Source organism: Rhinopithecus roxellana, chromosome 4, assembly GCF_007565055.1.
Source record: "Rhinopithecus roxellana isolate Shanxi Qingling chromosome 4, ASM756505v1, whole genome shotgun sequence".
Taxonomy (NCBI): Eukaryota; Metazoa; Chordata; class Mammalia; order Primates; family Cercopithecidae; genus Rhinopithecus; species Rhinopithecus roxellana.
In genome coordinates, this window is record NC_044552.1 from 178,065,108 (window position 1) to 178,092,900 (window position 27,793).

The 27,793-nt window shown below is 40.5% G+C and overlaps 1 protein-coding gene across 3 annotated transcripts; it reads right to left on the reverse strand.

The window, feature by feature from the left end:
* IYD (iodotyrosine deiodinase) lies at positions 1 to 27,442 on the reverse strand. Of its 3 annotated transcripts, none has more exons than XM_010383592.1 (6): positions 27,196 to 27,373; positions 8,746 to 8,937; positions 5,785 to 5,944; positions 4,024 to 4,180; positions 2,713 to 2,824; positions 448 to 530 (listed from the first exon to the last, which is right to left on the reverse strand). In XM_010383592.1, the coding sequence occupies exons 1-6, from the start codon at positions 27,371 to 27,373 to the stop codon at positions 448 to 450; spliced, it is 882 nt and encodes a 293-aa protein (XP_010381894.1). The 3 variants fall into 3 exon arrangements, with proteins under 3 accessions (XP_010381893.1, XP_010381894.1, XP_010381895.1); XM_010383593.1 differs by lacking the exon at positions 2,713 to 2,824 and adding an exon at positions 2,825 to 2,885 and having other exon boundaries at positions 476 to 530; positions 27,196 to 27,442; XM_010383591.1 differs by lacking the exon at positions 2,713 to 2,824 and having other exon boundaries at positions 1 to 530; positions 27,196 to 27,387.
* Between the last annotated feature and the right edge of the window lie 351 nt (positions 27,443 to 27,793).

Below are 27,793 nucleotides of genomic sequence, written 5' to 3' on the forward strand. Positions count from 1 at the left end.
TTGGGACTGTGGTAAATTTCTGATTGTCTCCTCTATGTGAGTTTTTTAAAAATACAAGAAGAAAGCCAACAGTGATTTTCTAGAGTAACTTTTAAAATTTAAAAACCAGGGCATGTTCTTTGTAAAGTGTTCATGCATTTCCAAAGTGGATAAGAAGCAGGACTTATGGGACTGGAAGTGCCACAGAGTGTGGAGAGACTTCTTGACACAGTGTGGCCACCCGAGAAGAGCAATGAGGGGACCTGACACCCGGAGAAAGAGCAGCCAAGAGACCTGAGAGGAGCAGGCAAGAAGCACAGGGAGAAGCAGGGGCACCGTCTCCGTGCCACTCCCTTGGGCAGCCCTGCCTACACCGTCACCATGATCTGATCCAGAGGTTTGCGCTTGAGGTCAGGCACTGTGGCCTCCTTGCTGGGGTACCCCACGGGGAGCAGCATCAGCAGCTTTTCATGTGCGGGGCGGCCCAGGAGCACCCTCAGTCGAGGGCCACAGTTGAGAGGAGTGGTAGTGACAGTCACCAGACCTGCGTTCTAAAATAAGAGGACAAGAAAGCATTTTAAAGTCAGCAGGCAGAATGACTGCTGTCCCTTCTAACCTGGGGACCTTCTTGTCCCGTTTATACCTGCTCTTCCTATCATTTCCCTGAAGTTGGGCAGCAAAGAGGCTGCCAGCTCAGGTAATGGTATCATGAACCTCCCTGCCGCCATCAATCTCCCCATCCCCTCCCTTCTTTTAACCAAGCAGTGGGAAGCTTCTGGAAGAAGAAAAATATCATTATTTTTCATTGATGCTTAAGAAATAGGAATGGTTATTTTACAGGAAAATACTGTAGGAATACAACTATAGTAAAGGAAAGGCAAAAACCACAGGGAGTTCCTTTTAGCTAAGTCGTTGGTCTGTGTCCTGGTACAAGAACCAAATCATAAGAGCAGTCCACCAAAGCAGTGTACTAGCCCAAATGCAACACAATTTTCCTACTAAATATTCTTTTTTTTTTTTTTTTTTTTTTTGAGACAAGGTGTGGCTCTATCGTTCAGGCTGGAGTGCAGTGGCATGATCTCAGCTCACTGTAACTTCTGCCTCCCAGGCTCAAGCTATCCTCCCACCTCAGCCTCCTGAGTAGCTGGGACTACAGGCATGCACCACCATGCCCAGTTATGTTTTGTATTTATTTGTAGAGATGGGGTTTTGCCATATTGCCCAGGTTTGTCTGAAACACCTGAGTTTAAGTGATCTGCCTGTCTCAGCCTCTCAAAGTGCTGGGATTACAAGTGTGAACCATAATACCTGGCCAATTTTCCTGCTAAATATTCTTTCCTGAACTCCAGTGATCTGCCTGGAATCTATGATTTATTATCAATAACTCTAATATTGGCATTTGAACCATATATATATGAACCCATATATACGTGAACCCATATGTGTGTGTGTATATATATCTATACATGCACATATACACATATATGAATCTAGAGTGACTTAATATAGTTTCTTGCTGAAGGTCTTTTATACAACATCATCATATACCTTGATTAACAAAGATTTCACAATACCTGAGAGACTGTTCTCAAGAATACATGCATCAGAAAACCTAACTGATTTCTTCTTTCTGTCATTAGCTCTACTTTATCATGGTGTTTCTTCTCCTTGATCATATCTTCACATAGTATTTGAACTTGGAATGGATAAATCTTAAACTTTTTTGAGAAAATAATTACACCTTAATTTGGTGTCATTTTATATTTTGTCCTTTTCAAGACATAGCTTTTACTCCATACTTAATTTTGTATGTCTCTAGCAGCAGAAACCTGCAAATACACAGACCATATTAAACAATTCCTCTTACTAATATTATTAATGTTAAGTTGACTTCTATTATTATTTTATCTTTCACTCTCTCGATGTGAGTGCTTTGGTCTTATTATAGGTCAGGATTTTTTAAACTGGAATCCTCAGACCCCCAAAGGGCCAAAGATTGAATTTGGCGGGTCCATGAACTTGAATTTGAAAAACAGAGTCTTTATATTCACTAACATCTAACTGAAATTTAGCAGTTTCTTCCTTTGTAAATGTAGGCAGCAAACCACAGTAGTGTTAGCAATATCTATGACTTTATCACCAATGAAATCCAGTTATTTTCATATCATTTTACAGTTGTTACAGATATTTTAAAGTATCATTACATTCATCACTACTTTAAAATTATAGAGCTACTACTAGCTGTTAGTATTTAATATATTAATAAAGGCTTGTATATTTTATTTTAAACAACAACCACCACGGCAAGTTCCTATGACTACAGAGCCAACCATGGAAGCAGAGCTTCCCCACCCAGTGAAATGCTGATGCCTGTTGATGGGGGACTCAGTGGCCAAGGGGTACCCGACCGACCTCTTTCCAAGCCTCCAAATAACAAACATCTAAGTAAAAGCAATGAGGAGCTTCCAGACACTTCCCCCTCACTGCCCCTTTCCAGCTTTTCCAATCAGATCACCACCTCTAAACCTGACCAGGAAGTTCTGGACGCTGCCTCTATAAGACATGCATGGCGCGCTTATTGGACCCAGTCACCATACCGGAGATGGGGGCTTCATGGAGATTTTTCTTGCCTCCATCACTAATCGTAACCTACTCTCGGGATTATGCCTTATGAAAGCTAGGGGGCAGCAAACTCAATGGCAAAGTGAAAAAGACTGCCCGCTGCAGAGGCACCCGGGCAGCCTTGTGAGCTGAGCTTACTGCAGGCTTCGCCGCTTCTTCCAGGACCCTGGATCAGGTAGCGGTGCCCTGCAATCTGACGCCGCATGGTGATTCCATTATTTACCTGCTTACAGATTCAGGAAGGAAATCAATGCCAGCTCCTTCAGGATAATTTTTCCAATAACCTAAAACACATTTCAATGACTACATTTTGGGAGGTGTTACTCAACATACATACTTTTCTTTGAGATAGTGAAGAAGCTCTTTTTTTTTTTTTTTTTTTTGGAATCCATTGTCTCTTAAAAGTATGATTACTTGCTCTTGCTCTTATAATCTCGTTTTCCACGTTTATTTTATGGGTTTACCATCTCTCTCTATCCCCTACCCAGCCCCCAGTGTCTGCTAGAATATACAGTTCATCAGACAAACTATCCCCGGTGGCTCCCAGTAACTGCCGGCATGGTGGCTCATGCCTGTAATCCCAGTACTTCGGGAGCCTGAGAAGAGTGAATCACTGGAGCTCAGGAGTTGAGACTAGCCTAGGCAATATGGCAAAACCCCATCTATACAAAAAAAAGTAAAAATCAGCCGGGCATGGTGGTGAATGCCTGTAGTCCCAACTATTCAGGAGACTGAGGTGGGAGGATCACTTGAGCCCAGGAGGTCAAGGCTGCAGTGAGCTGTGATAGCGCCACTGCACTCCAGCCTGAGTGACAGAATGAGACCCTGTCTCAGAACAAAACAAAAAGGAGCTCAGAAAATATTTGTTGAGTGAATGCATTGTTGAGTGAATGCATGAATAGTTTGAAAACTATACAGCAATCCTGCTCCATTTCGTGTTAGCACTGCTCTTGTTCCTATGCAGATGGAATTTTTGAAAAGCATGTGACCATCTTCCTAATGCCATACAATGCAAACTTCTCAGAAAGAGGGCTCTATGAAGAGCCCTTCTCATGGCTTTTTAGTCATTTCATCTTCTCTAAGAGCAACAGTAAACGTATCCAGGGAGTTAGCCTCTGACTTTTAGGCTCCAAAGTTCTTCATGTGTGTCTGCCAAAACCCTTGAAACTTCATGTTGTTACAGATGACGGCAAACACACCCCCAATTTTTCTAACCTTGAAATGATGTGATAAGTGAATTCCCAACTTATTGAACCATCGTACTCACCAATCCAGGTTTCCAGAGTCAGTTTTCACGTCAGAGTTACCTCACTTAGGAATTCCACTTTAGATTAAAAAACAATTTCCAAATGTCCCTGAATTGAAAACTCAGCTGAAATGTTCTAATAAGGACACCCTTTAACCCTTGATGTCCCAACATACCTGCAAAGCAGCTAGCAGGATGCCACAAGCAATGGAAACGCTGATCTCATTGTAGTAGTGGACTTTTTTCTTGCCATTTGCAGCAAAACCATGTACTTGTTTGAAAATGAGAACCAAAATAGGGGCAGTATCCAAGTACTCTTTAATCCAGTTGGTTCTGTGAAGAGAAAAGAGATTCAGGAGAATATTTGCCCATACTTTTTGTTCTCTTTTACTACCTTAGCTTCTTTATGATAAAAATAACCTATTTACTCATCTTTTATATTTAAATTGAACAGCTGCAGAATTTTTATTTTTGTCTCATTCCTCTTTTTCTGACCAGGATCATTCAATTTCATAAACATGTCTTAGTAAGTGCCTAGTATGGCAAGACATATGAAATGCTGAAAAATACAAGGGCAGGTCCTATTACCCAGCATGCACTGGGTCAAAATTCAGCCAGGGAGAAGGCAAGGATGGCAGTGAGGTTTAACCAAAATCACAAAATCGCAGGTGGGCAGATGGCAATGCTGTTCACCCAGTTATAGAAAAAAGGAAGGGAACTTCTGCGGGAGAGGGAGATCATTCATGTGAGGTATAAATGCAGAGCCAAATTTTTGTTTTCCAGCTCAGAATATCTCTTTCTTGATTTCATTACCCTGACCCACACATTTTGGCAGAAGCTTTATTCTAGCACAGATAGTCAAAAAGGACAGAGAGTCATATAATCCCATATATTGGGATTTTACCTTAGGATATCTTATGTCATTCATTAGCAAGAGACAATCACCATTCATTTCATTTCTAGCCTGGTTATGCTTCCTTGTTCCGAAGCACATGAAACTCATTTGTGTATTTCTCCATGGTTCCTCTTATACTATGAACATCAGTATGTTACACTTTCAAAGCTACTTAACTGTACTTCAACCAGCTTAGTTACATTTGACTATTGTCATTTCTTTTCTCCCTACAAAGAGGGAAAATGGTAATGCTTTAGAAGATCTGCACTGGAGCTGGACTGTCTTGGCCACTGGGCAAGCTACTTGGCCTCTCATGGAACTGTTACCTCCTCTGTAATATGTACTCTTGTGTACCCAATCCCTATGGTTATTGCAAGGGTGAAAATAGTTAAAATACATAAAGTGGTTTTTAATAAAGCCAAGCATCAGAATTTTAAATCATGGAAATATCAACACAGAGGAGCCACTCGTAATCCACTTTCCTGACTCACTCAATGAACCAACACTCTCCATTCCCTCCATAGAGCACATGGACTGTGACTTTGATGCCCGGAGCAGACCCCAGGGGCTGCATTTGTTGAGGGACCACAGTGAAACTACTTACACTGAATTCCCCTCCACTTTTTTGCTGAAGTTGAGGAAGCCAAAAAGTTACTAAGGCCTCACAGATAACTACACTTGTGCTAAACTTGTCCTAAAACTAAAACCTGCTTAGTAAAATGATTGGGAAGACCTGATCACTTTAGCAAAATGTAATTTGCTTCATGCAAGATCTTGAGAAGAATTTCGCCATTTTATGTTCCAGATGGGTGAAAAGTGAAGTAATTCCTCAATTATTTACTAAGCAAATAATTAAGTCAGAGCCTATTTACCAAACGCTCACATGCCGATACAGGAGTGAGCTCTGTCTTAACTTCCATAATTCCTCCCAGAGGCAGAATCAAGCTTGTCCACACTTACAACAAAGCCAGGACATGGTGGTGGTGGTGATTTTATTTTAAGAAGCCAAGGCAAACATCCCCAATTCCACCACTGTTTGTACCTCAGTTTCTTGAGATCTGTGACCCAGCGATGTCCCATCCTTTTCATGTAGTTGATCTCCTCTTCCTCCTCAATGATCTTTCGAATCTTGTGCTTCACATCTGGGTCCTTCACAACCACGAAGGTCCAGGGCTCTGTGTGGGCCCCACTCGGGGCTGTTCCTGTCACCCATTCCATTAAAATCAGAAATTAAAACTGCAGGAAAGTGTGAGGCTGCTAATTAAGGAGAGGCTCATCCCTGTAGTCCAAGCACTTTGGGAGGCTGGAGCTGGAGAATTAAAACATTTTTGCAGTTTTTTTTTTTTTTTTTTTTTTTAACTAGCAGGGTGTGCTGGTGTGTGCCTGTAGTCCCAACCGCTTGGGAGGCAGAGGTGGGAGGATTGCTTGAGCTCAGGAGGCAGTGAGTCATGATTGCACCACTGCACCCTAGCCTGGCAACAGAGTGACATCCTATCTCTTAAAAAATTTTTTTTCTAAGGATAAACATAATAATTCATACTTGGCCGGGTGCAGTGGCTCATGCCTGTAATCCCAGCACTTTGGGAGGCCGAGGTGGGTGGATCACCTAAGGTCAGGAGTTCAAAACCAGCCTGGCCAACATGGTGGAACCCCGTCTCTAGTAAAAATAGAAAAATTAGCCGGGTGTGGTGGTGGGTGCCTGTAATCCCATCTACTTGGGAGGCTGAGACAGGGGAATTGTTTGAACCTGGGAGGCAGAGGTTGCCGTGAGCTAAGATCATCCCATTGTACTCCAGCCTGGGCAACAAGAGTGAAACTCTATCACAAAAAAAAAAATAATAATAATTCATACTTGCTCAAAATGAAGTTAGATAATCTGGAAAACAAATGCCTGGCAGGGAACCCTGTCATGCTGCTGCCAAGTTCGTTTTGTTCAGCATCAGGCCAACTGATCAATGATCAAGCTCTGCAGTTCCAGGGTTGTGGGAACTCCACCTCTGCTTCTCTAATTATGTGGGAGAAAATGTCCCCAAGTAACTGCACCATGACCACTAAGGAAAGAAACTCAGAGGGGAAATTTTGACAGCCAGAGTTCTCCAGACTGTTGTTTCTTTTGGTATTCTTAGAAAAAAAAAAAAAAAAAGTTGTGAAGGTTATTGAAGAAGGCAAAATGTATACGGTAAGATGGTTTTTAAAACATTCCTCAAAAGGCAACTTAATTATACAGTGTTTGGTCCCTATATCAAAGCTATTAGTGTGGCACTGTGAGGTTTATCCTTGGGGACACACGACAGTTGGGGAAATTCTTTTTTTTTTTTTTTTTTTGATGGAGTCTCAGTCTGTCACCAGGCTGGAGTGCAGTGTCACTTATCTCGGCTCAGTGCAACTTCCGCTTCCCGGGTTCAAGCGATTCTCTTGCCTCAGCCTCCCGAGTAGCTGGGACTACAGGTGCCCGCCACCACATGCAGCTAATTTTTGTATTTTTAGTAGAGACGGGGTTTCACCATTTTGGCCAGGATGGTTTTGATCTCTTGACTTCGTGATCCACCTGCCTCGGCCTCCCAAAGTGCTGGGATTACAGGCATGAGCCACCAGGCCTGGCCCAGTTGGAGAACTCTTAGACATGGGTACTCGATACGCACAGCCATGTGTCATTCTACTCCCAGGGAGACTTTGGGACCTCTCAGCCCACACCTTGATCAGTTCCAGTGTCCCAGGGCAAAGCTTCACAGTGCATCACCTTTGTCCAAGGAGCCTCAGTTCCCTGTGGGATTCCGGTGAGAGTAGGGGCCAGCTTCTGATCTGGGTGTCGTCCCTCGGACCTAGAGATGGCCCACTGTTCCCAGGGGGAGACCACAGTGACTCACAGGTGAGATATTTCAGAAGCAACTCTTCCTTCCTTCCCAATGGATAGTTTAATCCACCGATGGAGGAGGAAGAGCTGCAGACTCTTGGTGGGGTTCTTGCTTGCCACACACCACTCCCAACACTAGAAGTCACAACTGGCTTGGGAAATGCAAGTCAAAAGCTAAACATGAGGCCCCAATTTCTGCAGAGTGATTCCAGTTAACTTTGTACCCATTTTATTTGTTTACTAAACATTTGTATCTCTAAACATAAGAAATAAAGTTTTCCCTAACGTTTTTAGTTGTGTCAAATTTACCTTCGCAGCATATGTGTACATACACATATACAAATACAGATACAGGTAAAGGTGAAATTTAGTAACTGCTGTTAGTTAGACTAAGGACTCAACAATCTAATGTATTTGTATTCCTAACTGAAGTAAAGTATTTTATTCTTGCTTCCTTTCATGTTGGACAATAGATTAACAATGAGCATGTGAAAATTTTTGCAAATAAACTTAAATGTGGTTTATGTAAGAATAAGACTCCAATCACAGGAGATTCTCAAGTAGTGAGATTTCTCTTATTTCTCCTCCCCATTTTCTGTAGCTCTTTTTTTTTTTCTCTCAGTGGAAATATTAATTTACATTAAAATGAGTTTTTTCTTTCTTTGATTTACTTTGCAAATTTACATAAGTAAATTTTGCTAGTTAATGAGAATACCGGACTATAGCATCACGGTGTGTAATATAAGAAATTTGCTTCCAAAGAAAACAAATATAACTGAGTATGCAAGTGTGTATGTGTCTGGTGTGTTTTAAGGGGAGGGAAAGAAAGAAGCTGTGTCTTCTCCAATATATTAATATAATGATGTGATCAGAAATCTTGGTTTTTAATTAAAAGATCATGAACTGAATAATTGCAGGAAGTTTTGAATTATTGTCATATCTGCTTCCAAGAAGCCTGTAATAGTCAAAATGTGGAAAGTAGAAGTCATTGTGTTTCTGACAGTCACTCAGCACTTGGGTAAGACTTTATAGATAAACATATCACTCTAGGCTTTATTCACTATGTTTAAACTTTGACATTTTTCCATTGTTGGAGTCACACCAGTAAAGTGGCTAACATTTCCAAAGACCCCATCTGCAAGTACAGACCTGCCGTTCTGATGACATTATCAATGACTTCCATTGGAACTTGCTCATTACTTATGAACCTGACTGACCGTCTCTTGTTGAGAAGTTCATAAAATTCCTGAGACCTCTTAACCATTTCCTTCTCAGGGTAGTAGGTATGAGAGAAGGGGATGTGTTCAACACTTTCTTCTGATTCTTGCCATTCATCAGCATCTGCAAATAAGAACAAGAAAGGTAACAAACTAAATGATCTCTTGGTCATAAGGTGACCACTGGGGAGAAGAAGATAAAGTTCTCAAATGTGTAAGGTTATGAACTAAAAAAATACAATAAAATAAAAAAGAATAGATTTACAGAATCCTTACCACTGATCTTGGCTATCCTTAAAACTCCAGCTGGGTGCAATGGCTCACACGTGTATTCCCAGCTGCTCTGGAGACTGAGGTGAGAGGGTCGCTTGAGCCCAGGAGTTCAAGGCTGCAATGAGCTATCATCACACCACTGCACTCTAACCTGGGCAATGGAAAGACACCCAGTCTCTTAAAAAAAAAAAAAAAGAAAAAAGAAAGAAAAGAAAGAAAAGGAAAAGTCTGGGCGTGGTGGCTTATGCCTGTAATCCCAGCATTTTGGGAGGCCAAGGCGGGTGGATCACTTGAGGTTGGGCGTTCGAGACCAACCTGGTCAACATGGTGACACCCCATCTCTACTAAAACTACAAAACTTAGCCAGGTGTTGTGGTGCACACCTGTGATCCCAGCTACTTGGGAGGCTGAGGCACGAGAATCGCTTGAACCTGGGAGGCAGAGTTTGCAGTGAGCCGAGATTGTACCACTGCACTCCAGCGTGGGTGACAGAGTGAGACTCCATCTCAAAAAAGAAAAAGAAAAAAAAAAAAAAAAGAAGCAAAAACTCCAGACTAATTATAAATCAAGAAAAGAAAAATTTTACCTACAAAAAGATGAGGAATTCAAATTTCTGTTAATGATGGACTAGGTTATTTGAAACAATCTCCCATCAGCTGAAAACCACTCAGATCTCTAAGTAAAGTATTTTTCTTTATTTAGAAAAATAAGTCTTTTTTGAAATCATTGAGCCTACAACATAGCAAGAAATTTGCAGGCCAAAGTGAAGAGAAAATTTGAACTCACACAGGTAAATAAACGCAGAAGGTACATTTTTTTTCCCCTACTGTATTTGCCAGTCCCCACACATTTGAATTCCATTTTTATATCTGCAGGGATCAAGGGGGTGACAGATATCAAAGCCCAGGCCCACACAGAATGTGAAGTCTAATAAGCTAAGACCCCAAAACTACATCCGTAGGGGAAGTATGAATCATAAATAAATCATTCCTCAAGGGTTTATATAAGTTTGATGAGTCTTGCTTCAAACTTGAACTTGGAATAAACTTGTCCTGTCTGAAAGTACCCCGGTTGTCTAGCAAAAGCAAATGCCAATATACAAATAATTTTAAGTATAATCATCAGCAACCCACCAAATGCAATCAGGCACATAAAGAAGAAAACATCTTGGACAAGAAACAGCAGAATCCATTTTTAAAAAAAATAAAGTCAGATGCCCAAAGACTCCAAATACTGGAATTATCAGACCCAGAAGATAAAACAACTATGATTACTATATTTAGAGAAAAAAGACAAACTAATATAAATCTGTATGTAGGGTACACGAAAGAACAAAAGAAAAAAATTAGAAAGAAGAAAAAACAAAAACAACAGCAAAACTAAAGAAGAAAAGTTAATATAAACAATCTGAAAAAATAGAGAACTTCTGGAATTGGAAAATAATAGAATTAAGAACATAAATGGATGGTTAACTAGCAGGTTAGACTAGCTACAGAAAAATTAATGAACTGAGAGATAAGTCAGAAGAAAACACTTAGAATGGGGCAAGGAGAGGCAAAAAGATAGAAAATATAGAAGAAAGGGCAAGAAAAAATAGAGTAGAGTGAAGAGTGAGAATGTCTAATATACATATGATCATTTTATTCAAAGAGAATGTGGTGGAGGCAATATTTGAAAAGATAGCATCTGAGATTTTCACAGAACTCATGAAAAATACCAGATCTACAGATTCCAGAGGGCCGGGGCTGGTAAGTTCTTTTTTTTTTTTTTTTTTTTTACAAGAACATTTTTCTTTCTCTTCTTTTAAAATTAGAAATGGGGTTTTGCTACGTTGCCAGGCTGGACTCAAACTCCTGGCCTCAAGGGATCCTCCAGCCTCAGCCTCTTGAGTAGCTGGGAGTACAGGTGTGCACTATTGCACCTGACTATTTTTAATGATATTAAACACAGCAGCTACAAGGGGGAAAATGTGATTAAAAAGAAGGCGCCAAACTTCAGTTTCATAATTGATCCTGACAACAATGAAAGTAAATCAGGGGCTACATTAGATGACAAACTACAAGTTATTTCAGGCTTCTTGCCTACAGGTAAGCTATGTAAATGGCATACTTTTACTCTGAGGCCTAGTAAATTCAAAGAGTTATTTTTTAAAAAACTATACATTTTACAATAAAATATAAAGATATTGAAAGCAACCAGAGGAAAAAAAAAGTTACCTCGGGAAGAACACAGAAATAACTGAATTTTTAAGCAAGGCAAGAATAGCTGCATTGAATAGAAATGAACTAAATGTTCCTGATAAAGGCCAATGATTATTTTAAGTCCAAGTATGCTGTTTATAAGTGACACACCTAAAACATAAGCATATAGAAAGGTTGAAAGTCATACCATGCATCACATAACTATACTAGTTGAAGAAAAAAGACAAAAAGCATTGTTGATAATAAAAAGGGTCAGTTTATAATAACATAATTTAATTTGCTGGGAAAACATAATTTTAAATATGTATGCAATTACATTACATGACCTCAAGACAGACTTTTAAGAAGAAATGTAAAAATGCACAACTCAGTGAAAGATCTTAACACATCTCTCTCAGTAATGATAGAATAAGCAGAAGAAAAAAATCAGTAAGGATACAGAAAATTTTAACACGGTAACTGACGAAGATGACCAAATAGACTTATATAGGACACTGCACCAAACAACTACAGAACACACATTCTTTTTAAGCAGACTTATTGGACCAGAAAATAACTCTCAACATATTTTAATGGCCCAATAGATAATGATCTCTAACTGTAATGCAACTAAACTAGTAACAAAAAGATAAGTTAAAAAAACAAAATAGCCTAATGAAAATTAGAAAATATTTCAGAATTAAAATATGACATTCTTATGTATTGAAAAATCTATGCAATAACATTAAAATATTATATTTAGAGGGAGATTCCAAGCCTTACATACATACATTAGATAGGAACAAACCCTAAAAATTAATGAATTAAAGATCAGTTTCAAGAAGTTAGAAAAAATACCCAACTAAAACCAAAGATGTAGAAAGAAGCAAATATTAAATACGACATATTAAGGAAAACAACAACAAACATCCAGTGGGAGAAACATCAAAACCAAAGCTGGTTCTCTGTAGAAACTGATTAAATTGGCAATCCTCTGGCAAGATTGATCAAGAAAAAGATAAAGCACAAATAACAAATTTCAAGAATGAAAAAGGAGGCATCACTATAGATGTTACTGTCATTTAACAAACAGTAGGAGAATACTTATTATACCAATATATTTTAGAAAATTTATATAAAATAGACCAATTTCTTCAAAATATAACCTGCCAAGACTAACTTCAAAATAGAAAAACTGAAAAGTCTGCTGACTATTAAATAAACTGAATTAGTAAGCAAAGATTTCCCTAAAAGAGAAAACAACTTTGCATTCATATAGCTTCATGAAGGAGTTCTACCAAACTTTCACAGAGATAATACTGCTAAATTCTCAAACTCTTCCCAACATTAGAAAAAGAGTCAACACCCTCCAACTCATTTTATGGAATGACCACAGCCTTGATACCAAACGTAAGTAGGGCATTAAGAGAACAAAAAGCTACAGGCTCAATTTCCTCACAAACACGCTACAAAAATCCTAAACAAAATATGAATAACAGAATTCAGCAATTTATTTAAAAAATACATCTTGAGCAAGTTGGAGTTATCCCAGGAATAAGAGGTTAATTTAACATTAGAAAAACAATCTTTTTTTTTTTTTCTGGTCATATTAAAAAGCTGAAGAACATAAACCACAAAAATCATTACAATGCAGAAAAGATGTTTGATAAAATTTGACATTTATCTCTTAGTAAATTTGGAGAAAGGAACTTTCTTAATCTCATAGTCTAATTATGGGGAGAAAATCCCCACCACATCCAACTATGGTAATGATGAATCGTCTAACTATGAGGGGAAAATCCCCACAACATCCAGCTATGGTAATGATGAATCTTTGAAACCCTTCCATCAGAGATTGAGAACAATAGGATGTTGAATGTTCTCACCACAATTCTAAATATGGAAGATTAATTTTTAAAGCTTTTAGAAGAGAATATAAGAGAATGTCTTCATGACCTTGGAGTGGAGAAGGATTTCTTAAACAAGACACAAAAAAATTAAACATAAGAAAAGAACTCTTACATTTAACTACATAAAATTTCTCATTACAATCTGCCCGCTTCTGCCACTTCTTCTGTTTTCCCCATTACCCTCCTGTTCAGAGAGTTCTACAAGCTCATTATCAGTAGTTCAAGATCTTAGAGAAGATAAAGTTGCAACAGAAGGGTCAATCACTGAAGCTAAAAATGATAAAACTTATGAGAAACAAAATGAGCCCACAGATACGGCAGAAGATAAGAAGGATGATGTGTCTAGTGCACTAAAAGCTTCACCAAGGGCAGACCCAGTTATCTTATTTTAGAAGAAGATTTTCCAACAAATAACATTGTGAAATTCAAGATAGTCTCTACAAACAAGGGTTCTGAAGACGTTACTGTCAAATTCCCAGATACTACATTCCAATATTCTCAAAATTGTTTGTTATATATCCAAAATTTCACAGCTCTTCTGAATACTGTTTCTTCATTTCACTTAAGCTCATGAAAAGACATACTTCTGAACTACAAAGATTTCAACAGAAAAAAATTCTAAGATGCTGTCTTCAAACACTTAAAATTATTGAGGGGAAAATGTTTGGATGGCAAAAAAAAAAAAAAAAAAAAAAAAAAAAAAGATATTCCTTGCTTGTCTTGGGCTGGTCTTGGGCTTCCAGTTGTTGTTGAGTTTTATCAATTCCTAGAACCTAGGAGGCAAAATATACCAAAATGAGGCCAGTATAGAAAGTAAACCTCAGTATATTAAATCAGAATGAATTGCTGTGAGTTGGAATTTTTTCAGTGAAATTTGAATCACATAAAGAAAGCTTCACTGAGAAGGCTACCCACAGAGCAAACACTGAAATGTTGGGATCTAATGAGTAGATAATTCAGTCTTTAATAAGCCTGCCCTAATATCTTTCAGTCTGGTGGGAATGGGTGCAGAGAAGCAATATCACCACAGAAAGCAACTCCTACTTAGATAAGAACAGACCATCAGTCTGCCATCATATGGCTGAAAATGATCAGCACTCACTTTCCTAAAGTAACAAATTTAAGGTCTTTTAAACCATTAAAATGTATGTATGTGCATGTGTTTGTGTTCTACCTGAATCATTATTGTACTACCTAAACTGTGTCTTTAGGAAACTGAATATAATGTTGTTATACATCTTCCTCATTGACAACCTCCCCAAAACCCAATTATATGTGCTTGATATGATGTGTATCCCATGCCTTGAGCTGTGTGATGGAAGACAATAACTTGTTACTTTTTTCTTTTAGTAGATACAAATCCATTTCAAGTGATTTTTTTGGGAGGAGGGTTTTTTTAAAAAAATAATATTATTATTATTATTTTAGAGACATGGTCTCATTATGTTGTGCGGGCCTCAAACTCCTGGACTCAAGCAATCCTCCCATCTCAGCCTCCCAAAGTGCTGGGATTACAGGCATGAGCCACTGCACCCAACCATAAATCCATTTTGATCTCATTGATTAGCTGATGCAGCTGTGGTTATAGTTGTTGCAATTGTGGTTGTGGCATCTATTAAAGGAATTCCACTTTTAGTAGTGGTTAATTAGAGAATTTTTATGGATGCTGTAAGCTAGAAAAACAAAAACAAACTGAAATGCTTTGTAAAATATATTTTAAAACGTTTTCTTATATGCATTGGAATGCTCGTCTGTTACTGTAGAAAATGACAGTCAAAATCTAGCTGAAGGTTAGTACCACAGAGGTAGACCAGCATTCAAATGCCCAGAGTATTACATATTTTCCAGTTACCAAGAAACAGCTGTGAGGTTGATCTGAGATAAAGGATGATGACAAAAGCCAAAATCCCAGGTCTACCCAGGGCTGGGAGCTTGACAGCCCCTACACTTTAAGCTGGGACTCTCAAGGTCTACAGTCTCACAGTAAGGGGGAATTTAAAATAAACCAGCCCTGATATGTGCTTGCAGCCTAAGACAATATCATCTGAGTGATCCAGGGAACCACAGGCTTTCACCTTAGGTTAAAGTCATCCCAGAGTATTAGTGTCACACCATGTAAGCACAAAAGTGAATTTTCCCTGGAAATAAGTACCAATATCCTAGACCTCACAAAGTTTTTATAAGTAATTTTCCAAAAGAATGACTAGCAAACAATGAAAAATAAGAGTGTATTTAGGAAAACACAAAGTCATGAATAAGAACCATCAAAAAACTATGGGCATCAGAAACAGACCAACAATGACTTATGATACTGGAGTTACCAGCCACAGATCATGAAACAACTATGCTCACTATGTCCAAAGAAGTACAAGACACACGACTTTGGTGAAAAAAAGTGACAGCAAATTTGAAAAAAGAACTAAAAAGATCCTCTAGAAACAAAAATGAAAACAAACTAAATTAAACATTTAATTAATAGGTTTAACATCAAAGTAGGCACAGCTGAAGAGGAAATGAATCAATAGAAAGATAGTTTCTTCTTACCTATCCAAAATGTAACAGGAAAGAGAAAGATAGAAAACATAGGTGAGAATGTAAAAGACATCAGAGGATACAGTGAGAAGGTCTAACCATTTAACTGGAGTCCTGAAGGGAGAAAAGAGAGAGGGAATGGGCCAGAGGCAATATCTGAAAAGGCAATGGCTGAAATTTTTCCAAAATTGTTGAAAAATACAAATCTGAGATTTTAGAACTCAGTATCGTCTAGTAAAATTGGATAGAGAGGTACCCTACATGTCTCTACTTACGTTCTCCAAGAAGTTGACTCTGAGACTGAGTCTACTGTGTGGAACGTTTATAGGAAGTATCTTTGGGATTAAAACCTATGGAAGGGAGAGGAAAGAAACAGATTGGGCAGAAGAAGCCAAGCTGCAATGCAAGTTGAGAGACGGCCTCAACCACAGCAAGGGCTATTTTGAAACTAAAAGTACCCATCAGAGTTGTCTTAGATTAGGCCATAATGGTTGGGTCTTTAAACAACCACTGCAATCAGTCATTAGATGTGGGCCATCCTGGGAGAGGTGGGATCTCAGGAGAGATAGCTGTCTACAGCAGAGGCCATCCCTGGAAGAGGCTGACAGTACCCCCAGCAGTAGAGACAGCAAACCCTTCCTCAAGGGGGGATCCGCGTGGTACATCATCAGACCTTTCACACCATGACTGCAATTCCATGCATGCACCAGAAAAATCCATGTGCATATGTACAAAACTAGTATTAAAATGTTTACAGAAATAGTTTATAATAGTCCTAAACTAGAAATAGACCAAATGTTCGTCAACAGTAGAATAAATTGTGATATAGTCATATAATAGAATACTATACAATAGTGAAAATGAATGAGCCTCAGTTACATGTTCAACCTGCTTAGCATTATATTTGACTCTTACAAATATAAAACAGCAAGTCAAAATAATATAAACAGTATAATTTTAATGTTTAGGAGCGTTTAGTTGTGTAAGAGTGATGCAACTAAGAAGAAAAGCAAATAAATAATTTCCATAACATTCAAAATAGTAGTTACTTCTGCTGGGGAGAGAAAAGGTTGTGACTAGGGAATGACATATGGGTGTTTATGAAATGTTGGATGTGTATATTTCTTATCCTAAGTGATAATTGTGTAAGGTTTTGCTTAATAACTATTTGTTAAGGTGTTCATCTATGTTTTATACACTTCTTCAGTAAGTACATTTCACAATTAAGAGTTTTTTCAATGAGAAGAAGGCCGTAGAGATTAATTACCAGAGGAATCAAGAATAGGTCAACTGTCCAGAACTTTAAAAAAAATTCTATAAAAGGACAAAAGATGCTTACATTTTCTCAATGCAGCAAAAGTTCAAGTTCAGCGAAAGTAGGTAAAGTCTAGATACAGTGGATACTTAGATCCTTAGAGATGAATTTCTTGCCATGTTACCATTTTTCTAAGTACAATAGCAAAACCAATATTTTTAAATTCCTGTTTCATATTTAAAATGTCAATGCTTTCAAGAAAGATTTAGAGTTTAAATCAATGAGTAAGAACTTAAAAATGTAAACAAAACTGGCCATAGGTACTTTTGCCTTCTGAGAAAAGTAGCATCATTTGTGGAAAATAAATTGCTCACTTCCCCTCACCAAGCTGACTGAGGACAGAAGATAGTGTAAAATTCTAAACCTCTGATGATTTTCCTGTACTGCCACGTCCCTGGATTCCATGGACCACGCTTTTTCAGAGCACAGGCGTGAGTCTTAGAGGGAGAGGAGCTGAGCATGACCAAGTGAGGGGAACTGAGTTCAGGGAGTGGAGCCCAAAGGGAGACCTACGACAGTGGTTCAAAAGACCTTTAGAAGAAAGAAGGGTTCCCTCACATGCTAACATGCCGTGTGAGAAGTTGGGAGGTGAGGGACCAAAGAAACAAACAGAAACAAAGGTTGATTTCCACAGATAAATTGGTGTGAGGTGGAAGAAGAAAACACATAGAGGAAATTAGGAGTCCATGAGGAATGAACCTCAGAGCCAGAGGTGACTCCATGGACCCAGGTTCTGTGGGGACTCTCAAATCCTTGAGAGGGAATTGGCCTCCTCGAAGCATGTAGGATTGAGGATTCAGCCTTTTCTAAATCTTATTTTTAGTTTATTTATTTTTTCTAAATAGGATGAGCTCAGCTGACCCCTAGGTTATGTAAGTATTATACATTAGCTAAAAGAACAAAGCATGAAAAAGCAATGCAAGTCCTAAAGTTGATCTGTTTTAAATTAGTGGAACTAAACAACTTTCTTTTTTTAGACATCTGTTCAGGAAATGCCAATAGCAATGATTTTGCAATGGTTGTTGTTGTGGTAGTGGTAGTGGTAGTTGTGGTGTTTTAGGGAGAGAAGGGTGGTATAGTGGAATAAAAGTCTCTGGTGCATATGATTAGTTGGGAAAAAAACAAGTTTTCAGGTTATAATTATACATTTGCAAAACATACTATGTATAATGCAAATTACATTTAGTAAAGCTCTCAAAATCTTCCTGGAAGATAGAAATATACAATTCATTCAACAAGGTTTTTATTGAGACTTTGATATATATTAGTGAACAAGATAGATGTGACTTTTATACCATAGGGGTGAAGAGGGAAAGCTCCCCCCTTCACTCTCTGAAGGTTCACAGAAAACAAATTGCCAAAAGACAGATTAATAGGAGAAAAAGCCATACAAAATTATTCTAACATGCATAGCATGGGACAATAGCAAGAGAATGATCACTTAATAACCCAGTGGGGTCCAAATGCTTATACACCCTTTTTTATAGAGGAAGAGGAGATGGGAGGTGTAAGAGTAATGAATTTCAGGGGGAATGAATGGACCCAATGATCAGATGATGTATCGTCAATAATTCCCTTTGGGAATTGAATGGGACCTGAGAACAATGGTTTATGACAAAGTTTGCCTGGGGAACTTAGTGAGGAAACTTCTTTTTATATTTCTCTAGCAGGGATAGTTTGGGCCTGTTTAGAAGAAAGTAGGTGTGATGGGGGAGTGGTAATAAACATCTATCAGCTTTCTAACAATCAGTCCTAACGAAATGCCAATATCATCAATGTCACAGTGACAACCCTGAATTTTACCAAGGTGTCAATAAAGACTTTCAACACAAATGATACTTTCGACACCATTTAAGATGAAGTCTGGCAGCCTCTGTAGTTAATAAGTGGTATATAAGCAAATGCATTAAATGCTTCCTAAACTGTTTGAAAGGTAAGTTACTAACTCTTAAGATCCATTCAGCACTTCTAAAAACTAAAAGTGGTCTAAATGCATGACTTGGCAGTTTCTGCAGCTTCTAGAGTCCAAGGCAGACTCTCTTAATTAGCAGAAGGAAGCAAACTGTTGCCTCATTATCAGTGCCAGCCATTATCCCTGATCAGGGAATGGTCAAATGGTCCTCATCACCTCCTGATGGGATTGTCCTGAGTGCACTCTCGGAAAAGTGTACAGCCGGGCTGCCATTCCTGGAGCCTTTCACAGGGCAGGAGGTCTATACTATGGCTGGCAAATGAGACCAGCAGGGCCAGGCTAGGAGCTCAGTGAGCTTCCACTTCTCCCCTTCCCTTGAACTCTTGACTGCTCCCGAGGAATGTGGCCCTCACTCAGAGGCAAGAGAGCAGGCTGTGTAAACTCCTTTGTTTCCCTGCCTTCACTCTAGAGCAGTCAAGCCACCAGGGATTCAAGCTCTAAGGCCCACATAGTGCAAAGTAAATGTGTACTATTATGGCCTGCTTTTTGAATGTAAATCTTGCGCTGCCACACCTGGGGCTTGCTATTGATGCCAACAGTAACTTGCCTTGTATCATTGCACTGGGGGTCTGCAAACAATACCCTAAAATACTGACACTTGGCATTTGATCTGGTGACCTAAAGAAGCACCTCCAGGTCTCCCTCTGACCTGCCTGGTCTCTGGTCTCTCTGATCCTTTTTCCTGAAGCACTGAGAGAGACTCTTTCTGGAATTTCCCAATCTGACTAAGGACATTTCTTTCCAAAAGAAATGTAATTGGGATGGGCCCAGTGGGTCATGCCTATAATCCCAGCACTTTGGGAGGCTGAGGTAGGAGGATTGCTTGAGCCCAGGAGTTCAAGACCAGCCTGGGCAACATAGAGAGACCTCATCTTTACAAAAAGTCTAAAAATTAGGCATGGTGGTGTGTGCCCATAGTCCTAGCTACTCAAGAGGCTAAGGTGGAAGGATAGCTTGAGACTAGGAGTTTGAGGCTTCAGAAAGCTGTGATCATGCCACTGCACTCCAGCCTGGGCAACAAAGCAATACCCTATGTATTAAGGAAAGAAACGAAGAAGATGAAGAAATGTAATTGTCTTAAGACCCCCTGCCTAGGAATCCAGGCAGACAGAGATAACCTGGGGGACTTTACCTGCATAATGAGAAGACTTTTGTCCACACTGAAGTTCCACCTCTCGCCTTCCCACTACTTCTCATAAGCTCGAGGAACTTCATCCCAAAGCATTGTTCTTTGGACCCATTCATTTCCCCTGAAAATCATTTACTCCTATGCACCCCCACCATCCCCTCATCCCCTATGGAGAAGGATATATAAGCATCTGGACCCCATTGGGTTATTGGGTAACCATTCTCCTGGGATTCCCCAGTGCTTATACATGTTAAATAAATTTGTATGCCTTTTCTTCTGTTAAGTTGTCTCTTGTCAGTTCATTTTCAGTGAACCTTCAGAGGGCAGAGGAGAAACTTCATATTTCACTAGCAGGAACAGTTTTGGCCCAAACTGTATAATTTTAGTTAGAAGGAAGCAGATATGAAGAGGGAGTGGTAATACACACGATCAGCTTTCTAGCAATCAATCCCTTGGTCCCTACAATCGCTTTAATGCCAAGGAATCCTTTAATTGTGCCATAATTAGGTTTAGCCAGCCAGGTAATTCTAGGTCACTTCTATCTTTTCACATTTAACATGGAGGTGTTTTTCTGGTTGTATCTCCAAATGCATTGCTTTAGTGTTTTTTTTTTTTTTTTTTTTTTTTCAGTTCTACTACACAGTCTTTGCAAATGGGCCACTATTTTCTGATTAAGAAACCAAGGACAATTTGTGTCATCATCCTTGTTCCCTTCTTGCAATTTTGGGAGCCTTGAGGAGTAACGTTACTAAGGAAGAGGGTGATGCAGATTTTGAAGGTGAGGATGGGAGTCACTTCAGGGCTCAGCACCTGCCCCGACAATGCCTCTTTCCCAGCTGCTTCACCATTACTCTGCTCTCTACCTGGCCTCTCAGTCATCCCGCTTCCTGTGAGGCCATCCTCATAGGGCTAACAAGAATTGTAGATAGAAGTACAGTTATAATCAACATTCATCAGGCTGCTTTGACCCACTTCCTTGTTCTGAAAGTCTCATAGCACTAGTAGATACTGACCTTTTGCATCCCTACTGTTCCTATACATAGAATTTCTGACCTTAGAATCACAAGGCTTTTGTTTGAGATAGATAAGATCTCTCTATCAGTATCATAAGGCTTTTGTTTTAAAATTACTTAAAATGTTTTTCAAATCATGAATTCCAGTAATAGCTGATGCCAACCAGTTTGAAGACTCCCATGATGAAGTGGAATCAGCATGAGAATACAGATTCTTCATTTCCCTGTCCCATGACTTCACCCTGCACTCTGACCAATCAATGACCGCCACACTTTGACCCACTCCAAAACCCTAAAAAATCCTAGCTCCAAACTCCTCAGGGATATGGATTTAAGGTTTCCTCCTGCCTCCTCATTCAGTAGCCTTATGATTAAACCTCTTTCTCTGTTGCAACCTGGTTTCTCAATGTATTGACTTGCTATGTGCTTCGAGCAACTGAACTATTAAGGTGACACCTGGCTGCTCTATAGATGGATTATTTCATTGGTAGCACTGAGGTGGGTGGGGATTGAGAAGGCTGAAGGGTGCCCAGACAGAGAAACCTTGAATAGGGCAATGCTATCCTAAAGTCAATGGGGTTCAGAAAATATTACCCCAAAACATGCCAACTTCAGAGCAAGAAGAGCTTTCTTTCCTGAAGCAGGTCATAAAACCTAGGAAGAATTTTCTGACCCTCCCCTGAGGCAGGACTTATGTCCCCCATGTAAGAGGTGCCCATCCAGAGGAAAGGAGCATCCTCATCTCTGAAGATGTTAGGGACACAGAGAAAAATCTGAACAAATAGATACTGCAAAGTGGTATGTTTTGGCTGTGTCCCCACCCAAATCTCATCTTGAATTGTAGCTCCCATAATTCCCATGTGTTGTGGGACAGACCTAGTGGGAGAGAATTGAATCATAGGGGCAGTTTCCCCCATACTGTTCTTGTGGTAGTGAATAAGTCTCAGGAGATCTGATGGTTTTATAAGGGGAAGCCCCTTTTGCTTGATTCTCATTCCCTCTTTGCCTGCCACCATGTAAGCCAAGCCATCACCTTCTACCATGATTGTGAGGCATTTCTAGCCACATGGAACTGTGAGTCCATTAAATCTTTTTCTTTGTAAATGACTGAGTCTCAGATATGTCTTTATCAGCAGTCTGAAAACAGACAAATACACTAAGTTTCTCCAGCTTATTGCCGTTAGATCACATTAGACCATAGCCCCTCTGTCCTCTTGTATATCTCCACGACTGTTCACTTTTCACGAAACCTAGCATGAAAACACACAGGTTTAACTGTTCCTTTGGGTCCTCATTTGCCTATGAAGGCTCCTGTATCACATGAAACTTATGCTAAATAAACATTTACACTTTCTGTGAATCTGTCTTTTGTTACAGGAGCCTCAGCCATGAACCTAGATTGGGTAGAGAAAAAGGTATTTTTATCCTTGTCTCCAAAGCAATGGAGTGAAGTTGACAGGATTTGTTCTTCTCGGTCCCTTTATCTCTTTCAGTAACCCAATGTCCTTTGCTGACCTTAACTTTCCCCTAGTAGGAACCCACCCAGACTTGATCTCAAGAACAACATCTTCATTCAAGTCCTTTTCCTTTCCTACTCTTCTCTCATCTAAACTTGCCTGTCTCTTGTTCTAAAAGCTTAAGGTCTTACAGGAGTCTAGCAAACCAACTTCTTCAATTAGTCATGTCAAAGTATTAATGTCTGGGTGTGTCCAAGACAAAGCTGATTGTGTTGCTTCCCATAGTAAAAGACAACTATGCTGATCAAGCATGACTCTCTGAGGAGAGTAGAATGCTGACTTAGTATAGAATTTTTGGCAATGGTGTGCTGGTAAGCCAACTCTTTGCAGGGTGGAAGAGAGAAAGCGCTGATTTATAGCACTTGCCAGTATCCATGATGTAAATAATCACACCATGGCCTGATTTCAAGCCACTGATGATTTAACAAAAAAACTCCTAAATATTTAACAATTGGTCCTTGCTAATCCTCAGAGACTAGCCCTAGTATGCTACTTGATTGGGAAGCATGAAGTTTAGGAACTGGTGGACTTTCAAGGGTGTGAGTGACACACATCATTTGTAGGATCAGTGTCATTTGGTTGAGACTCTTGACACTCAGAGGAGCTGGCCCTGGGAATGAGTCCACCCCTGGTTGGCTGACTTTCAGAAGCATGAGGCTGACACTGATTGGTTAGCTTGCCAAGTTTATTCTGAAATGAGTTGTCATTGATCCACTGCTCAGACTTGGAACCAGTTCTGAAAGCTACTTGTTATTATGGGCATATAACAATCTGTTTCCCAAGTTTGTAGGAACATTTTTGTCCTCAAGTGTTACCCACACTGGATAAAAAAATTAACTCAGGCCTTTCTTTCTTAGAAAAGACTGGACAAGATGGGTCTCTTATTATTCAGTTAGTGACTTCAATTAGAATAATAGCTTTTGGATGGCCAATGAAGCTAAGTACAGAAGAATCCCCCACTAACATTAAAACAGATTCATCTTGATGAGATGTGTTTCTTTTTTCTTCTTTTCCCATTTCTATGAACTTCTATGATTCTGGGCCTAACTAGAGGATTTGTGGGTAGGATTTTCAATTCATTTTATTGGGACAATCTGAGATTTATTTCTTTGAGATAAACTTCAGCAACTCTTCCTTCTTGGACCCTAACTGTAGACAAAGTATTAACAGGACACCAAGCTTGGCTCATTTGCAGAGGAAGACTATACTTTACATCTAATAAGCATGGACACACAATGTTCCCTCACCACCCCCCAACCCACCCACACACACACATGTGTAATAAGCATGGACACACAGTGTTCCCTCACCAACGCCCAACCCACCCACACACAATGTCTAATAAGCATGGACACACAGTGTTCCCTCACCACTCACCCAACCCACCCACACACAATGTCTAATAAGCATGGACACACCATGTTCCTTCACCACTCCCCACCCCCCTACACACACATACACATGTCTAATAAGCATGGACACACAATGTTCCATCTCCATCCCCGCAACCCACCCCTACACACAGATGCCAATTCTCTGACCTGTGAACATGGAGTAGGAATTATTTGTGAATCAGAGCTGCAGGAGGTTAGATTGGTATCCATATTTTCCTTAACTCATGCTAGAATGTCCTACAATACTTATTTTACCATTTAGCTTCTTGTTAATATTAAAAATGGCTTGAATCTAGTATCTATTTCCAGTCAACAACGCCATCTCCATGTTTCTTAAGTAAAGGAGTCCGTTCTCTTCTCCAGTTAGCTCCTTCTCAATCCCTTCCGGACCTAGAGTAAGATCCCCACGTAGATCATGTCCACCACCCTGTGACTGAGAGCAGGGACTTGGGGTCTGAGAAGCCTGGGTTTAAGCATTGGTTCTCACCGGCCACCTGTGTGACCTTAGCATGCACCACTTACGTAAACAACATAAGAGATGAGGAGTAAATCATTTCATCTTCATGACGATACAATGAGGTAGGCACTATTAGAATCCCCATACAAGGGATCTGTGAATGCCACACTCAGGGCAGTCTTTGCCCCAGCTGCTAAGAAGGACACTAAGGCTGTCCCTTTCATTCCTCTGCATAAAGATAAGAGAAGGATGAGGATGGAAGGGAACAGAGAATGAAGAGACAAAGCACTTTGCAAAAGTAAGTGATCAGGCAGAGAGCCAGAGAATGGCCCTCCAGTTCTGCTCAGTGTTCCCAGCCTCCAGGCCCGGCCCCAGGACCTCACCCTCAACAGCCTGCCCAAGCTCTCTTGTGTCCTCAGACCTCTTGAGTCTTCAAATCCAGTGGCCTTTCCTCAATGCACACTCTTTCTGGTCTCTCATTTAATGTTTGTCCCTGCTGGTTATCTCCTGCCTCCTCCATTCTAGGTCATTCTCCCAGGTGAGAGGCAGCCCATCAAACAGCTATATGTCTGGACCCTACAGCCAGACTGCTTGGGTCCTGTCTCTGCAATCACCTTCCTGGGCTTACCCTATTGGAGCCTCAGTTTCCTTATCTATAATATGGGGATTCTAATAGTGCCTACCTATTAGAAACATTGTACTGTTACGAAGATGAAACGATTTACTACACATAAAATGTGACTCTGATTGCATACAGTAAGTGCTATTAATACATAAGGGCTTGTTACTGTTATGATCCCAGAGCTCCCTTTCCCACAGCTTCTCCCTTTCTCTAGTACATTTCTCTTCCACAGTTCCTCTTAACTGCACGTGTCCCCCAAGTTCTATCCTCACCCTTCTCTCTAGCAATGCTCTCTTTGTGGATTCATTAGTTGTCCAGGTTCCAAGTATCTTCCCTGTACTGGTGACTCTCCAGTCAGTATCTGTGGCCTGGGCCCCTAACCTAGACTGCTCTCTCCCTTTTCTGCTCAGGTGTGTCACTGTCATCTGAAATAAAACATGTCCTTGATGGAACTCAACATCTTCCCCTTTAAGCTGGATCCTCATTCCCTCACCCACTTATAATAGCTTCCAGCTTCCAACTCTCCCTATCTCCTCCTTTTCCCAATATCCAATTTATTAGCAAACCCTGTTGCTCTTCCATTAAATTCACTCTGATCCAACCCTTCCACTGCATTCCCACTGCCCCCACCATCCGGGCCACCCTTACCAGCACAAACCATTACCCAGCTTCACAGCAGATGTCCCCTGGATTAAAAGTGCTTCTCTGCTGGGTAGAATTGACGTTCTGAGTGGAAGAGCTTTCAGTGTAGGAGAGCAAGAGGCAGCCCTGCTGAGAGGCTAGACTCCTGTGCGGTGCATTCAGCACTGCAGGCTCCTAGCACTGAGGTACAGCTGGACACCCTGTGCCCCGGAACTGAGATTAGGACACACACTCACGCACACATACTCTCACAAACACACGCATACACACACACACTCATGCATGCTCACACACATTCATGCAAGCACACACTCACATGCACACTCACACACACTCATGCACACTCTCATGTACACACTCACACATGCACGTTAATGAACACTCACATGCAAACTCACTCACAAACACACACATGCACACACACATACACTCATGCACACACACATGCACATTCATGAACACACACACACTCACACTCACATGTCCAGATAGACTCTGTTTGGGGATAGGGGCATCATTAGCCCAGCTGAAGATCACAGAGCCTCTTCCAAATCAAACCCATCCCAGACAAAGCTTCTCAAACACTGGTGGCTCAAGCCTCTTCCACAGTCTCTCCCTTCCTACCTGCCTCCTTCATCACCTCTTCTTCTCAAGGTGGCCATAACCCTCCCACCCTCAATTCTCTACTTCCATTCTTACCCCTTCCCTCTGCCCTCGATTCTCCACTTCCTCTCTTACCCCCACCCCAGGCCTCCCAGTGCTCCTGCTTCTTCTGCCACTTGTTGCCTGACAGGCCGCCCAGCACTTGCTATTTGTACCCTATTCATCCTCCCAGCCCGGTTTGTCCTTTCCCTGATTGTACTGTCAAACTCCCAGGCCTGCTCTAAACACCTTAGAATCAGTTCCACCGGGTCTGTCTCTTTGTTACTTTCTCTGATTCTCGTGTATCATCTTGGCAGCTGAATTGGGACATGCAGTGTGTTGAGGACAAAGGCCACCCAGTCTTTCATTTCCAGGACCTGGCACAGGGAAAGGTGGCAGCCTCCTAGGTGATGACACTTGGTAGATTTCAAAGTTCCTGATCAAAACCTGGCCACTTAGACCCTGCCCACTGCCAGCCTGGGATGAATCCCTGCAGAAAGATTTTAACAACCAGAACAGAATTGGAGCCAGGGAAAACTTCAGCCTCTCAACAGCGTTTTCACTGAGTATCCAAAATAAAAAAGGGTTGGTCCCAGCAGGTGACAAGCTCATCACTGGAGATAGATGATCTGTCTGTGCCAGGCACTGATTCATTAGCAGAATAGAGGTTGACGCTGAAGCTGGCCTGTGTGTGTTTATTCCTCTCCATAAGCCCTGCCATTGACTCACACTCATCATCAACACATACGACAGCAAAGCTAAGCAGCATAGCTGGTATATTTACCTTCTTCTGCTTGGTGCAGGTCACTGCTGTCTTTTAAGTCTTCATCCACCCAGGGGCGAGCCTCGGCCATGGCTCTAGGCTCCCCCTTCTTTTTCTCCATGTGTCTATCAGCATTTTTAAAGATCCACACAACCAAAATGCAGAGAATGGCTACCAAGATGGGAGTCAGGAAAAACATGGCCTGGAGTCTGATGCCACAAGCATGCACACTTCCTACACTGGTTTTAAAACACAGAGACAGGAGTGGAGAATGTCAGGAGATGGAAGGAATGCAGAGAGAGGTGTGCCAGGGAAGGAACAAAGTGCAGAACTCTTTAACTCTATGAGGACTTTGCAAAGGAGCAAAGATCACAGTCACATGTGTGGGGTGTTGTGCCTTTGGTCATGCACCAGTGCATTCACTTTTTAAAAGTGTGTACTCTATCAATATATTCTTAGACAACATTTGCCAGAACCTGAGTAAGAACTTCCATGTGCTAGATCTAGCTACATCACCTGAAGAACTTTTTTTTTTTAAAATAGATTTCTGCACACCAACTCAGATCTGCTGGAAGAAAATATTCAGGAAAGAGGTTTGGCACCATGCATTTTAAATGGC